We start from the raw sequence: 15,626 nt of genomic DNA, 5'->3' as shown, positions 1-15,626 counted from the left end.
GAAAAGGGTTACCTAGTACCTGCTTAGAACTAGGCAGAGTGATTTCTACAATGAGAATCTGAAGGTATCTTATATCAAGATTCTCTAAACATTCTGAGTCCCAAAGGAAGTCTCTGCATGTAACATTTAATATAAGAAATGTCTTTCTCGTCTATAATTTTTTGTTTTAGCATTAAACTTCTGTTAATTTCAACTATCACGTGCCCAACTGTGAATATTCGAAAAGTCAAAATAAAACAAGAATACGATTTGAGAGAAGGTAGAGAAGGTCTTCAAGCAGCTTCCAGAGCTCCCACACTCTGGGCCCATTTCCTGTCCCTTTACATAGACGTGACTAGGCGTCTGAGCTGAAGAGAGCTCCGCAGGGCTTTCTGGGACCATTGTGTTGGTGACCCCAGTACGAAATACAAAACAGTACGTAGAGTGGGCTCAACAGATATTTCGTAATGCGTGAGAAGATTAGAAGCAGTATTTTGTAGTAGGGGTTCTAAGTACATATGGTTGGGAGAAGTTACAGCTGACAGCCTGAAATCCATAGAAAGAGTGAGAACAATTGTAAAAAGCCGACATCAAAGTCACTACATGAAAGACACACAGTCCTGTATATCTTACTAACCTCTCAGGGATTACAGCACAGACACAAAAACAATTCTCATCAATAATAATGATCCCAAGTCATTAGGAAAAGATTAAATTTTGTTTAATATTCATTTAATAAAAGTCAGGGAGGTGTATAGTGCACTTTTGAAATATTTCCGTCGGAGAGGATGTTCAAATATTCACACAACCTAGCATGGGATGGAAAACTTCATTCCATGCCAGGCTAGGTTTCCTTTTCAAAATGTAATCTTGATGATATAAAACTGTGCACCTGAAAACAAATTCCTTGGTTCTATTCCAGGGTGTCCAACTCCATAGTATCTTTTGTAGACATAGAAAGGGTTCGTGATCGATTGATCTTCCCAGTACAGAACTTTAATATACTCCACATATCGGATCTTCCTGTTTCCGTTACGAAACAGTACAGGATTGGATCAGCAACACAATTTAAACTCGTTAGTGCAACTGTGATTCTATACATTTTGTAAGTCTGCTTCCCAGACTCGGGGGCAGCCATGGGTTCTAAAATGCTGCGAAGCAGCAACATCACGTGAAAGGGAGTGAAGCACAAGACAAAAGTCAACATGATACTAATAAGTAGTCTTACGATTCTTCTCTTTTCACCGTTTTCCGTGGCTTGATTATGCTGCACCGCTCGGTAAACTTTCTGGTTGCAAACCATCATAATGACCAAAGGTATGGCATAGCCTGTAGCTGTCCTAAACAAGTTGAACCTAATTTGCCACTTCTCCAGAGGGTATTTGTCATAGCATAGAGTAAAATTAGACTTCTTGGCATCACAGTATTCTCTAGATATCTCGTCTTCCCACAGAATGACAGCATTGAAGACGGTTTCCACTACCCAGATGGACAGGCTGACCATGAACGCAAATCTTCTTGTTCTTAGAAAAAAAAACTTCAAAGGGTAGACGACTGCTAAGAACCGATCAACAGCGATGCAGGTGAGGAAGGCCGTGCTGCTATAGAAGTTCATGTACATGAAGAAAGCACACACCTTGCACAAGCCAGCAGAGTAAGTCCAGTTGTCATTATTCCAAGTGTAGTCAATCCATAGAGGGAGAGTGAGTGCGTACAGCAGATCTGACAGTGACAAGCTGAAGAGGTAAATTCCTAACTCATTTTCTTTCTTTGCTTGCAGGAAAGACACACAGAGCGATCCAATGTTGGCTGGAATGCTGACTATGACCACAAAGATGTAAACGATTGGGAACAAATAGTGATCCAGGTCATGCTGCTCATCAATACACGTGCTGTTCATTTTTCTTCCTTTTAACGTGGCAATTACATTAGGTCTTACAGGCTAAAAGGCAAAGTAAGTCTTGCCCCGTTTAGATTGTTCTCAACATCGAATTCTCTCTTAGCCAGACTTCTTCAATTTTTCTTTGCTTCCAAAAGTTCTGATTAGTGCATCAATGCTTTTTAAAAAACGGCTGTGGATCGCTTTCACACAGATGTCAACGGGGAGAAGTCAGAACCCAGGCACCTGGCGGTCAGCCAGAGTGGCCTGTCAATTTTGACGAGCAGACGCCCACATGTCTGTCATCATGGAATGCTCATGGAGAAGTGTCAAGGGTCAGTCTTTCAGAGAGTGGTGTCCCCAGTTTGTTTTCCAGTCTTGAAACTCAGGAGATTGGGGCAAACACAAACACTTACACCTTCGATCTTCCCAGAGATTGATATCTCTTTTTAAAACGCCTTTGTTTCTGTAATAAAAGATGAACTAGACTAGTTTAGATGTTTAGCAGGTGCATCATGATTTTGAAACAATCTTCTTTTATTTCATTTGTTAGAAATATCACACTTGTGTTAAATTACAATACAGGTGTTTATAAAGGCAAGATGATCTCATTGACTTCAGTAAATGAAATCAACCTGAGATATTTTACCTACTTCAAAGAAGAATTATCCAAGGAATGCCAGATTAGAGGGAATTATATTTCTCACCAGACATGATCTAAGAAACAAGACTAAAGTTGAAAAGTCATTTTAAGAGCTAATAAAAACGATGCCGAATTCACTGATATGTTTATAATCAGTGAATGCTTTTCAGTGCATGATAAACTATGTGGTTGTATGATTTCACATTTTTAATGCATCCTAGGTATAAGGCACTTTCAAAACCAGCTTACTAGCCAAGAAAATATAACCACAAGAAATTTGATAAAGTATTTTAAACTACCACAGCTCACCGAACCTTCATACGGATTTAGATAACATTACCACTTCTGTTTTCCCTTTGCTTCCCTTGTGGGTTAACTGATTTTTTCTTTCTGATACCCTGTGAAATAGGGGGCAGAATGTTCTCCGTTCTGGTTAAAATCTTGTGGACATCAGTTTCCCCCTTTATACCTGGTTGTTTATTAGGTTAGTTCATTTTTGTTTTAATAGAAGTTTGAAGTTACGGGTTCATGTCGGAAGAGTGAAGCCACCCTTTCCTCCACACTGGGGTAGAGAAACACTTTTCTCTATCTTCCTTCGCTAGTGAGGCCCGCTGGTGCTTCAGATGACTTATCTGACGGGGACGTTCCCAGGAAGCTTTGCAGAGTCGCTAGGCAAGAGAAGCAAGGTTTGCCGTCTTCCTGGGGGCTGTGGGGCCTGTACACCATCAAAAGACTGCCTTCCAAGTGTCGTTGAACCCCAAGCACAAGAGAGACCTGTCACCACAAGGATTCTTGTTGTAGAGTAACTAACACCCAGAGGACATGTTATAAACACGTCACTCTTAAAACAAAATGGAGAACTGAAATCTTCTAGTTTCACCACACATAAAAATATGAGTAGAATGTGAAAAACAGCCCTTAAATCAACGAGTGTAACTTCAAGAGGGAAAAAAAACTGGCGGAGAAAAGGAAGTGGGAGCTGAGATCAGGGAGGTAAGTGAGCAGTAAAGCTCTGGATGTGCGGGGGGCTGATGGGGACCTGGAGGGACCAGAGCCTGTGGATACTGAAAGACTGGGAACAGAGCGTGGCCCCATGCAGGTAAGAAGTGGTCCTGGGCCATCCCACACAGGCTGGGATCCAGGAGCCTCTGCCTTCAAGTAAACAAACTTTACAGATATTTGCAGACAGCTGGGCTAGTTCTCCGTCTCAGCTTTGGTACTATGACGAGCTATAATTTATTTAAAAAATCCTTGAGTATTCATGGCCTCTGACTGGTCCTCATGTGAGAACAGGGTCTGAGTCTACACTAATCAAATCTCAGGTTAATAGTAAATTAATACTGGATATTCATTAGTCACCGGGGAAATGCAAGCTAAAACCACAATGAGTTACAACTACACACTCAGCAGACGAAGTAAAATGAAAAAGACAGAAAACACCTAGTGTTGGTGAGGATGTAGAGAGCCTGGAGCACTTGTATGCTGTTGGTTGGGGAACCGGCACCTGTGCACACCAGGTGGGTCAGCAGCCCCACTTCTGGGTGTGTGCTCGACAGAAACACATGCATGGGATTGATTACCAAGAGACGTGATAAAATTAGAAAGTTCTCAGGAGTGCTATTTGTAATATCCTGCAAATGGAATACTCATTGGCAACACACTAGATAAGTAAATTGCTGTATATCAACACAGTTGAAATCCATACATAAATGAAAATGAACAAATGATTGCTACATGCAAGCACGCGGCTGAAGTTCAGAAGCATAATGCAGAGTGATAGAAAAAGGCCGGCACAAAGCAGTACATACTGTCTGATTAAAAAGCAGATAAAGTTCACCTGTGCTGTCAGAAATCAGTGTAGTGAAGCACTTACTGAGGGCTAGATGTTCTGGGAACTGCATTAAATGCCATGCGTACTTGGAATGTAGGTTGCACTAGAACTCTGAGCTATGAACTATAATCCTGTATCACAACTAAAGAACTGAGCCACATATTAAGCAGTTTCTCCTAAATGATGTCATTGGTAGAACTCAGACACAATCCTTTATTATAGTGCTGGAGTGTCTTAACTCTTAATTACTTTGTCTTTTGCTTTTTGTACAAAAATACCTTAGAAATCGGAGGTATTTTTGCAACAATGCAGACTGGCTTTGTTGAGAAGGAAGAGAATATTTTCCATTTTACATCTAAATAGTAGCACCAATAGATTAGCACAAGATCTCTAGCTATAACAGTTCTCATTGAAGAAAGTGACTTACAAATAATCATTTCTGCAAATTACAGATAAAATAATCCCATGTTTTCTAGAAGACATCACTTTTGTGTTCTCCATGTGAGTACACGGGCTTCATATAAACTTGTAAAAATCACCATCTCGTATCTCGTCCTCACACCTGGTGACAATGTGTTATGTTTCTATATATCTATCACCGTGTTTTCTTTGAAAGGATAAAAGTGTTTCAACAATCTATAAGGGATAATGTAACAATTTTACTTAGATAGGCTTTTATTTTTCCTATACTAGCCAATATCCTATTAGCACACTAAGAAAAACCAATCTCCCAGTTCTCAGAGTCATAAGGTTGAATTCTGAAGTCTGTTGTTTAGTTTAGGAATCCTCTGTGAATTGTTTTAAAGTTGAAATTATCGTGCACTACTCATGATATGTCGATGAAAAAAATGTTACGTCCTATCGTTAGACCAATCAATCATCTATTTATTGCAAGCCAAGAAGAGCCATTGTGCATTGTTCTCCCTTCTCAATAAAGCTGAACTGCGTTATGTCAGACAACCCTGTAAGGTGTCATATTAACCACACGAGAGAGGGAGAGAGATAAGGCAATCAGGTAGTGCTTACCTTAGGGAGGGGCTGTGTAATGAGTTAAAGAGCATTTTGGGACCTGAGAATTTGTGATGTTCTGTTTCTTGATAAGAGTGTTTATTCCATAAACTAGTTGTTTGTAAAAGTTAACAAGCTATTCACTTAGGATATGTGCATTTTCTGTATGTCTGTTATTGTAATTTAAAAGCTGAAAAGGCCCTGGCTGGTGTGGCTCAGTGGATTGAGTGCCAGCCTGCAAACCAAAAGGTCACTGGTTTGATTCCCAGTCAGGGCACATGACTGGGTTGTGGGCCTGGTCCCCAGTAGGGGGGCATGTGAGAGGCAACCACACAGTGATGTTTCTCTCCCTCTCTTTCTCCCTCACTTCCCCTCTCTCTAATAAATAAATAAAATCTTTTTAAAAAGCTGAAAAGTGAAATCAAAAGGCTATGTGAGATAGGGTATAAAGACTCTTCACAATCAATATATGTTTTATCTGCAGGTAGAACACATATGCCTTCCTCAAAAAGGATATGGTTTAACTTTCTCCCTCACCTATAAAAAGCAATTCATAAAAACAAAAAAAGATTTCAATAATATGAAAATGGATGCACCAAAAATTTTTATTACACAAAAAATAAAGATTTTGGGCACTGGGAAGAAGTAAATACAAATCTTCCCTTGAGTGAAGCTCCCCAACCCAGGCTTCAAAGAATTCTCACAGATAGACTTCCTCCAAATATGAACTCATTAACACAGAGAGAGAGAGAGAGAGAGAGGGAGGGAGGGAGGGAGGGAGGGAGGGAGGGAGAAGCCACTGCGTGGGAGGTTCAGCAAAATAAAAAATGCAGGGTATCAGATCCACAAAAGCTTTAGAGAGAAAATTAATAGACATATAACACAAAAGCAGTGTGACTGACAGCTGTCTAGAACTGCTGAAGGACATGGAATCCTCCAATTTATGAAGCCCAGCAAATCTCAACTAGCATTAAAAACAAACAAACGAAGACGGAAATCCACTCTTAAACACACTGCAATCAAGCTGCAGACCAACAACAATAACAAAAAAAACTAAGGAAAAAGAGCCAGAGAGAAAAGATGCACTAGCTACAAAGGATAAAATTCAGACTGATAAAGTACTTCTCAACAGCAATAACAATAGAAACCAGAAGACAGCAGATTACTATTTCCAAATTGCTAAGAAAATATGTCATCTTATACTTGTGCACTGAACAGAGCTAAATTTCAAAGCAGAGCAAAAATGAAGACATGTTCAGGTAGACTACCATTGAGAAGACTTACCCCCAAAGTCCTTACTAAAAAAAGGCTGTAAGTGAAGAATGAAAACAACACTAGAGAACAGTCTGTATGCATGAAGGATTGACTACGCTGTGGACGACGGAACCCTGATGAGTGCAGAGCACCCTGTCCATTACTAGGCCCCCGTGGCTGGGGGAACACCTGGACCATGCAAATGTCCTTTCTCGGGACAAGGACTGAGAGAGCTGGGTGATGGCCCCTGGATACCCCTTCCTCCTTTATCCATGGTACTCAGTACATATCTTTTCTCTCTAAAGAAAAGATAAGATGAATAAAATGGAAAGAATAATTTTAGGAGGACTTATAAAATTCTCAAAGACAGACAATTTCTTTCTGTGTAAAAACATTTCCTGTCTTGACAGAAACAACCACAGACTGAACGGTTTGATGAAGCAGATACTGGGCGTCTTCTCTGTGGGCAACAGAGGCAGTGGTTGTGGAGGCTTATGGGTAGATGCGTGGGCTGCTCTGGAGCTGGAAATGCTCTCAGCCGTCCTCGGGGGGTGTCTGACCATGGTGTCTTCACTTCTCTAAGTCTCAGTTTTCACAGGGTAAGATAGCACCCACTTCACAGAGTTGTGAGAATTCAATGACATTAACACATGAAGCAAAGTACTAGCACATGGTTAGCCTTTACCGTGGATGAGCTAAAAGGAGGTCATCTTTGGCCATCTACCCAGAGCATAACAGAGAAGCCAGAGGCACTCAGAGGGCACTCTGTATAGTAACATTTCACGTACGATACCAGCTCTGCAGATAATAGTTGTTAAATTAATTTGCGTGAATCTGAGATTTTAATGGAATACATAATTCTTATTATTCATACATCTTTTCAGATATGATGCTGATTAATCAAACTTTGAGAAAAATTATTTTAAGAACCAGTTCTGAGAAGTGTGGATGAGTTTTTGATTTTTGTTTTGATTGTTACCAATGGCCAAAAGAAGATAATCCATAGGATATTAAAATATATCTGTTCTTAACTGGCTCCTAAGATAGTACAAATCATTGATGACAATGATTAAAAGATAAAATATTTGTCCACATTGTTATGGGAAACACTTGCCTTCATTTATTATTTTACCAGCTACTTATTAAGACTCTACTATGTGTCCAACACTTATTAACAATGGAAATACTATTTCCAAATTTTACATTATTTCTGATGGTATAAAAAGTATCACTGGACCATTATGCTGATGAGCAAACGGTGGCAACTAGTTCTACAGCCAGGGGCTCTCTTGGCTATTGAGCTGTTTTTCTAACCACGTATTTCAGTTTGCCCATACACTGCTTCTTGAAGAGGACGCAGAGCATAAACATTCTTCTTTTGTATATGGATCGTTTTACCTAACTATTTGTAAACACAAATTTTGACATCATTTCCCCACTGCTCAGAGTAGACGGAACGTGTGTCGTCCTCGCCTCTCTCCTACGATGCTCCGCAGTGCCTCATACATGCAACCTCAACTAGACAGACTTGCACACACCACTGACCATCATGCAAAAGTATGTTATTTCCTTAAGAGCCTCATCTAAAAATTTTATACTTACCCGTGTTTCTTAGGGTGACGATTTTGTGAAAGGAGGAGCTGGATAAATCTGCTTGCATCAAGAAGAGAAACCCGCACTCTGGAGCAGACAGGAAATTGCACTTGTATTTCAGCACACACCAATGAGGAAGCAGCACCTTAACAAGAAGGGTGCCCCTTAGCCAGTGCTGAACCAAAAAAGTTTCCTAAATACCTTAAAATGTGTTTTATCTATTATTTACTATAATATGTTTTTATAACTCGCTTTTCTCTTTGCATGTTAATTACAACTGTATACCAAAATTATTTGGGGATTATTTAATAGAATATGTTAGAATTCAATTATTCCTTGATTCATTCATTCATTTGTTCTGTCGACAAATATATCTATTATACACTTAGAGCACAGTGCTGGGAGATATTCAAGACCTGGGTGTATAGCCCGTAAGAGCTCATCACCTAATGTATGAGAAAGGAAGGTATGTGCAATAAAAACCGTAATGCAATGGCAAAAACACATAAGTGCTCCAAGATAGGTACAAACCATAGGATGAGTCATTGGATGTGTGAGATAGGAGAGGATGTCGTAGATGGACTCAGGTGGTCAGCATCCTTGGGGGGAAAAACCCCAGCAGAAGAAGGGTTGGGGGCTGGGCGTGCACTGAGCGTGCTCCATTGCCTAATGGCAGTGGCGGAGCTGACCAAGGTCAGGTAGCTGACTTGATAGCCTTTGGTTCTTGAAAGGATTAGCTATATAGTATTGTATTGCAGAAACATTTTCTCCTTTGAATCTTGAAACAGAAGACGATCGCTGAAACCATGCTAACACTAGTTGAACTGTTTTAGAAAAACCAACAATTTTATGAAACTTGAACATGTATGTTTGAAAGACCTAGATTGTTATAATGAGAACTCGGGAGGCACTGGAGCACAGTGACAGCGGCAGCCAAAGCTGTAAGTGGTTTCATATGAAGTGAAATGAACTCCTAGAACTTTTCAGATATGAAAAGTCAGACAGCACTTTTGAACTTTGCTATCTTAAACTTTTATTACAAAATGAAGGGGAGTATATTACTTAATAAAGGCAGAATTAATTTGAGATAGAAATATTTAAATTAAAAAACTGTAATCAGGACAATTTGAGTCTATTTTTGTGAAAGAATATTAGAGGTTGTTGTTGGTACCTTTTAAAAAGTCTCCCCAGGGATAGAAAAGATATCTTGTGAGATAACCATGACTTTCAATCTTGAGGTTATTCAGGATATAACAGGAATGTAAAGATGTTCTATACTTCCCCTGTAGGTCTTTCATAGAGAATATTGAAAGTAATAACTTACAATGCACAAAGTTCATGAGAACTTGCAAAGTAATTGAGCATATAGTAATACAAGAATTCAGAATACTTTATATTTTTACTGAAATAATGAAAAATTTAAGTATAATGTGAAAAGTTAATAATAAAACCGCTAAGCCTTCCCAAAAACGAAAGTAATGTTTTCAGTTTACACACTCAAATTCTCATTTTTGCTAGGTTTTCCACATCTGCTTCTCTGTTGCATCTACACATGGGTATTTCACGACTTTCAATATCTCCTGTTTTACCTCAATAGACTATACTTCTGCTTTTAGGAAAAGGGTATTTTTTATATCAAACATTTATGTGTTTTGCTCTTCAAAAAAAAAAAAAAGGATGTAGTTAAAAAAAACAGAGAAACACAAACTTTCGCTTTTGATTAAATAGGAGAAGAACTGTGGCTGACCTATGTTGAGACATTGCCAATTCTACACAGTAAGACATTTAATAATTTTTATTCAATTTGCTTTTTATTTAGTCCAGAATATTGGGCAATACTATATATTTTCAACCACAGGGTTATCTAATGAAGAACTGGAAATTTGAGAGCTGTTGAGTCTCTTGTGGTATTTTAAACACTGACATAAGAAAAGCCAATTAGCAATTATTCAAAACACTACCTTCAGGGGGTTTGTATCTCTGGTGTGCCGGTGATCTGGTCTTCTGAGGCCAGGAAATGGACACCGAACACTGGCCGGTGGCAAAGCACTTGGGCCACCCCTGCAGAAAAGGGGAAGGGAATGTGATTCTGCCCAGTTCCAACTTCTCCATGGGACTGACGGTGCAAGAACCGGGCCCACTGACGAAAGGTCCTTGGTGAGGCTGCCTTGTTGGCTTGGTACAACTTCGCTAGTTAAAGCAGCATTTACTGTTTTTTCTGGAGGAATCTTGGGAGCAAAGTGGGAGGTGGAGACGGGGGAATGACATTCCTAGGTTTTGAGTTTTAAAAAAATCTAGGCAACGCAGGAGAATGGAAAGGACTGGGGCACAGACAACATGTTTGAGAGAATATCTCTTGAGATAAGGCAAAGCTTCCCACCACCAAGAACAGAAAACAGTGTTTTTCTGTGTGGAGGAGGTGGGGCTTAGGGCTGTGAGAGAACAGCCATGAGAGCTCAAATGTGGTGGTCTGAGATGGGGACCCTCCATCTTCACTGCCTGCACCCCCTCCCCAGCAAGCCCGGGGGGGGCATTGGGTGACAGTTACCCAGATGAGTTGCATGGGCTGGGGAGGAGAGTGGACCTGTGTCTCATGTCCAGGGTGAAGTCTAGACAGGTGGCAAGACTCAAGGACACTGGTGGGAGTGGCCAGAGACAGCCTCACCAAGCTCCCTGTGCCCAGCACAGCCCAGGCAGGGTAGAATGATTTCTGGAAGGCCCTTGAGGGGCACACAAGTGATGGAAAGCCTCAGCCCACTTAATGGGTGCTTCGAGTGGCCCTGTGTGTCATCGAAGCAGCCTTGCAATTACAGATGAGGGACACCCCAAGTGAGTCCTGCATGAGACTCACTGGAACCTGAATGAGTGCATCTCAGGCCAGCACTGATAGCAGCCTTGGGAACCAGGGCTTGAGCGACTGCCTTCCAGCCTTGGCCACATGCAAACTCCTTGGATCTTAGGTGGTGTTGTGGGCTGAGTGGCGTACCCCTACCCCTCTGCCAAAATTCATTTTAAGTCCTCACCCATAGTACCTCATAATGGAGGTGTATTTGAAGGTAGGGCATTTAATGGGGTAAGTTAACATGAAGCTCTTATCATGGCCCTAATCCAATATGACTGGTGTCCTTATAAGAAGGGATTTGGATATACACAGAGACACAGGGACATGCACGGTACATGGGAAAACCATGTGAGGACACAGAGACAGGCAGCCATCTGATACTCAAGGGGAGAGGCCTCAGAAGAAAGCACACTTACTGACACCTTGACCTTGAACTTCCCAGCCTCCAGAACTGTGAGAAAATAAATTTCTATTGTTTAAATCACAAAGTCTGTGGTATTTTGTTATGACAGCCCAAGACCATTTATACAGGTGGAACCTGGAGGAAAGAGAGGTTGGACTCTGAATTGACTGTGGTTAAGTTTCCACCACCCTTGGCAGAATGGCAGATTGAAACAGAATTTTAGTTGAGTTACAGAAAGATAACATTCTATTGCTTGCACCTGTGGTTATGTCCCGAGACTGGAATCCGCAGGGTTAAGATCCCATATTTGATCCGAGGCGTGTAATTCAACAGACATTTGCTGAGACTTCGTGTAGGACTATTGAGCAAAGACATTTTTTCTCGTTCCTTGTCAGGGGCCTATAATGTGACTATTAGAAAATCTTTCTTTGGGGTCTTGAAAGTTTTGTTTTCAGGCTTCCTTTCTAAAGATGCCAATATTCCTGGGAGGGGTAAAGTTTAAGTTATCAGGTAAAACCTTGGTTGGCGGCTACATCATGGCAGAGCTCCTCAGGATCCATTACATCAGTTTTCTGGTGTGGTCCTTGGAGATGCGGCAGTAACGTCACCTGGGAGAGTGTGAGAACTCCGGTTCTCGGTTTCACCCCAGGCCCCGGGACTCAGATGCTCTGGGGCTGGAGTTCAGCAATGTGTGTTATAACAAGTGATTCTGGTGCCCCAAAGTTTGAGAATGATGGGTGCATGGAGCGGGTGCCTGGGTAAGAGACTGTGTGGGGTGGCGGGGAACAGAACCTCTGAAAAGGGAGGAGAGTAGGAACACTTTGGGTTCAAATTCTTGTTTGTTTTGAGTACTTAACCCTATTGTCTTTTCATCAGTAATTACATTCTCTTATGCGTCATTGTACCATTAGTTCATTTGGCTCTACCTTTTAAAATAAATTTGAGCTAATACGGCCCCTCATTTCAGACTCATAAATGTTTTTGACTTCGAGGTTAAGTAAGAACGTGCTTAGATACAATAATAGTTAAAGTGGAGATATGTTATCAAACTGAAGACTAGAGACGTTAATATCCTAAACACCTCTTTAGAAGATATAATATTTACTTCTTGATGCCTATAAATTGTATAAACAACTTTAATGCTTTCATTATTCCCACTTACTAAAAATAACAACCAAATGTTAAGACTATTAACTTCAAGTAGTTTCCTCTGATGCATCGTCGGTGTGCAGACTGCCGATTAGCTTGATTTTTGGAGTCAGGATAATACGTGCAAGTTCTTGTGGAAGTGTCTGTAATGGCCAGGTTACTTGTGATGGGGACAGCCAGCTGATAGTTTAAGATTTAAGAGCCAAAAAGTGTTTCATGAATTCAGGTTAAACCAAGGCATGCATTAATATTTATGGAGGTTTAATCCAAAGGATAGGACACAGAAGAAATACAGATGCTTGGCAAAAATTTGAGTGAGCTGGGGCAGAGTGACCAGGAATGGATAGGAGGGACGATCTGGAGCCAGCGTGCTTGGTGTGGGTTTCTGTGGCATCAGGACGGGCGAAGGGTAACATCAAAACCCACAGAATGAGCAGAGCAGAGGTTATCATGAAAATCCAAGCGCAATAGGAATACCTGACATTTTGTAAAAAAATAATACTAGTCTTTCATAAGTGCTTTTAAAGAGGATGCTAAAACATCACTGCAAATGCGCAGCAATTGAGTAACTCTTTATGGTGTTTACAACATCCATTTCTTTCAGAGAGTTCAGTACTGAACTGCAATACTTTCAAAAGGTGAACCCTAATTTCCCTCACCTGGAGTGTGGGCTAGGCTTGGTGCCTCACTCCTGGCGAATGGAACAAAGCTGAAGTGATGGTGTGCTATTCTGGAGAAAGGTCAGAAAAGTGCCGTGACTTCCTCCTCTCAATCTCTCTCTTTGATCTTTTAGTCTGAGGGAAGCCGGCTGCCAAATCACGAGGAAAGGCCCACATGTGATCACTTGCATAACTGTCATGTCTGTTTTTCTCACACCTTGAGGAAACTTGAGTTCTAGGCCCAGCAGTCCAAGATTTCTTTTTCAGCTTGTATTTCCTGTTTGCTCGTTTTTTAACTTTTTATTAGAAACTTCATTGTCTAATGGTTTCCTGAGCACAGAATATAAACTCGAAGCAAGAGCTATTTTCTCTAGTGAAGAATTACTTTGGTATATGAACTAAGAGGAACTAGTGGTTTGTCCTGGCAGCAAGGCTACTTTTTCTGTTAAATATTTTGTGTTTCCGCTTCTGCAGATTTCACACATTGCACAAATATTTTTGGCGTGCCGTCCAAGTACAAGGTGCAATGATGCGCTATAGGATGACTAATGCTGGGGACAGCTTCAACTTCCTAATTTCACATACATGGCATTTTCCTCTATTATAACCTTGGTACTTCCCATCTAGTGACATTATTGTATGTCTGTTATGAGCATATTATAAAAACAAAATCCCAGGGTTGGTAAGAAACTTAGCATTCAATTGATGTATCATCCTTGGTGTTACAAGCATATGTTCGTGATACGGTCTTTCCTATAAGTCAGCTGGACTATTGCTTGGCTAGCTGCCTGCTGAGCAGCCCGGCACCAAGGAATAGACAAGGGTCACGCACAGTAACTATGCTGTTCACTCAGCTTTTATTGAATGCAGGTTCACTCAAAGTAGAACATCAACATACATTAATATCGTACTCACACTCCACCAATCTAAGAGAAATATAAAACACACACACACACACACACACACACACAGCAATCAGTGGGGAATAATGAACCCGAGTCCCAGAGTCCCAGTCTGCAGGTCCGGGAGACAGCACGGTGGGCAAGAGAGTTGTCAGCGTCTTTCAGGGAAGGTCCTCTGGAGCCAGGTGGGCAACAGGGCAGAGTCCAGCAGGGCAGAGTCTCCGGCAGCCGATGCCAAGGGAGATCAGAGGGGCGTGGGGCAGCACTCTGATGTGTGGAGTTCGTCTGTCTCCACCGTGATCTGGAGCCCACTTCAATTATACCTTGAAAGTGGTGCACTCCACCCTTCTGGGTCTGTTCGATACATGTCTTGGCGTCCCTGATGCCAAGTGGGGAATTCGCCCAGGAGCCTACGGGTGGTACATGGCCGTTCTGCTTGACACCCCTGATGTAACAGAACCGCTGGGTTCTGTTGCTCGGGGTTCTGTTGCCCACCACCAATAAGAACCATGGCTCCCAATGCCAGAGTCTTATGAACAGGAAAGGAACTATTATCCAAAAATTATATAGGTTTAAAAAAATGGTGGAATTCTGCTGTTAAATCCCATGTTCTTTAGAAACAAAAAACCCCACAGACCCACACAGCCCTGCCCCCACCCCGCTTGCCAAACCAGGCCAGTCACACTCAGCTAAAATTGACCGAGTGCCTTCTACTGTACTCGTATGTAATCACGTCCCCAAGCAGCTGCTCTTCCCGTTTCATCTTACAGGAGCGGACACAGGCTCAGAAAGGTACGTGACTCGACCAAGCTGACTGCTGAACGAACGGTCAGGGGCGGCAAGCCCCCGGTCCGACCGCTCTCCGGCACCGCCACCGCCGGCACGTGGTAGACGTGCCCTGAAATTGACAGTAGAGGGCGTGGCAGGGCCTTCGCTACCTAGTTGCCTTGTCGGGCCTTGAACGTCCACTTCCCTTTCGCTAAAGTGCTCTAACCGGGGAAGACTGCGGAGAAGCAGCTAGGTGAGCACACAATAAGGCTGGTGCCGGACCCCGACTAAGGCCCGAGTGGAAAAGGCTCGCAGGGCTCTCCCATAACAGTTCGGCGGTAGCCTCTGCGACCTGTTGCCCTTACCCAAGATGGCGGCAGAGGCGTCGGCAGCCTCTCGCCCTTTCCCATCATGGCGGCGACCGGACCCGCCTCCCTGGGCGCCTGAGTCATGTGACCCACACAATGGCTGAGAGCCTACTCCAGGCTTCCCAGCAACGCCGAATGAAAGCCATGACGGCCGCCGCCGCGGGTTCGGCGGGCCGGGCCGCCGTCCCTCTGCTGCTGTGCGCGCTGCTGGCGCCCGGCGGCGCGTACGTGCTCGACGACTCCGACGGGCTGGGCCGGGAGTTCGACGGCATCGGCGCGGTCAGCGGCGGCGGGGTGAGCGGCGGGAGGTGCGGTGCGCGGGGGGCGCCGGGGCGCGCCTCGTCCCGC

At 42.6% G+C, this 15,626-nt stretch overlaps 2 protein-coding genes across 2 annotated transcripts in view; one reads left to right on the top strand and one right to left on the bottom strand.

Moving 5' to 3' along the window:
• Nucleotides 1-431: 431 nt before the first annotated feature.
• GPR65 (G protein-coupled receptor 65) lies at nucleotides 432-8,279 on the bottom strand. The gene is made up of 2 exons (XM_024568511.4): nucleotides 8,197-8,279; nucleotides 432-2,324 (listed from the first exon to the last, which is right to left on the bottom strand). Exon 2 carries the CDS (start codon nucleotides 1,877-1,879, stop codon nucleotides 893-895), a length of 987 nt encoding a protein of 328 aa, XP_024424279.2. The 5' UTR covers nucleotides 1,880-2,324; nucleotides 8,197-8,279; the 3' UTR covers nucleotides 432-892.
• Nucleotides 8,280-15,352: 7,073 nt separating this feature from the next.
• The window catches only part of GALC (galactosylceramidase), a 42,139-nt gene continuing 41,865 nt past the window's right edge, over nucleotides 15,353-15,626 (top strand). Inside the window, exon 1 of the mRNA XM_053928650.2 lies at nucleotides 15,353-15,572. Within this exon, the coding sequence (XP_053784625.1) occupies nucleotides 15,375-15,572 (198 nt within the window). The 5' untranslated portion in view covers nucleotides 15,353-15,374. The remainder of the gene's footprint in view (nucleotides 15,573-15,626) is intronic.

Source organism: Desmodus rotundus, chromosome 7 (assembly GCF_022682495.2).
Source record: "Desmodus rotundus isolate HL8 chromosome 7, HLdesRot8A.1, whole genome shotgun sequence".
Lineage (NCBI taxonomy): Eukaryota > Metazoa > Chordata > Mammalia > Chiroptera > Phyllostomidae > Desmodus > Desmodus rotundus.
The sequence above is the reverse complement of the archived record's forward strand: the minus strand, read 5'-3'. Positions and strand labels throughout refer to the sequence as shown.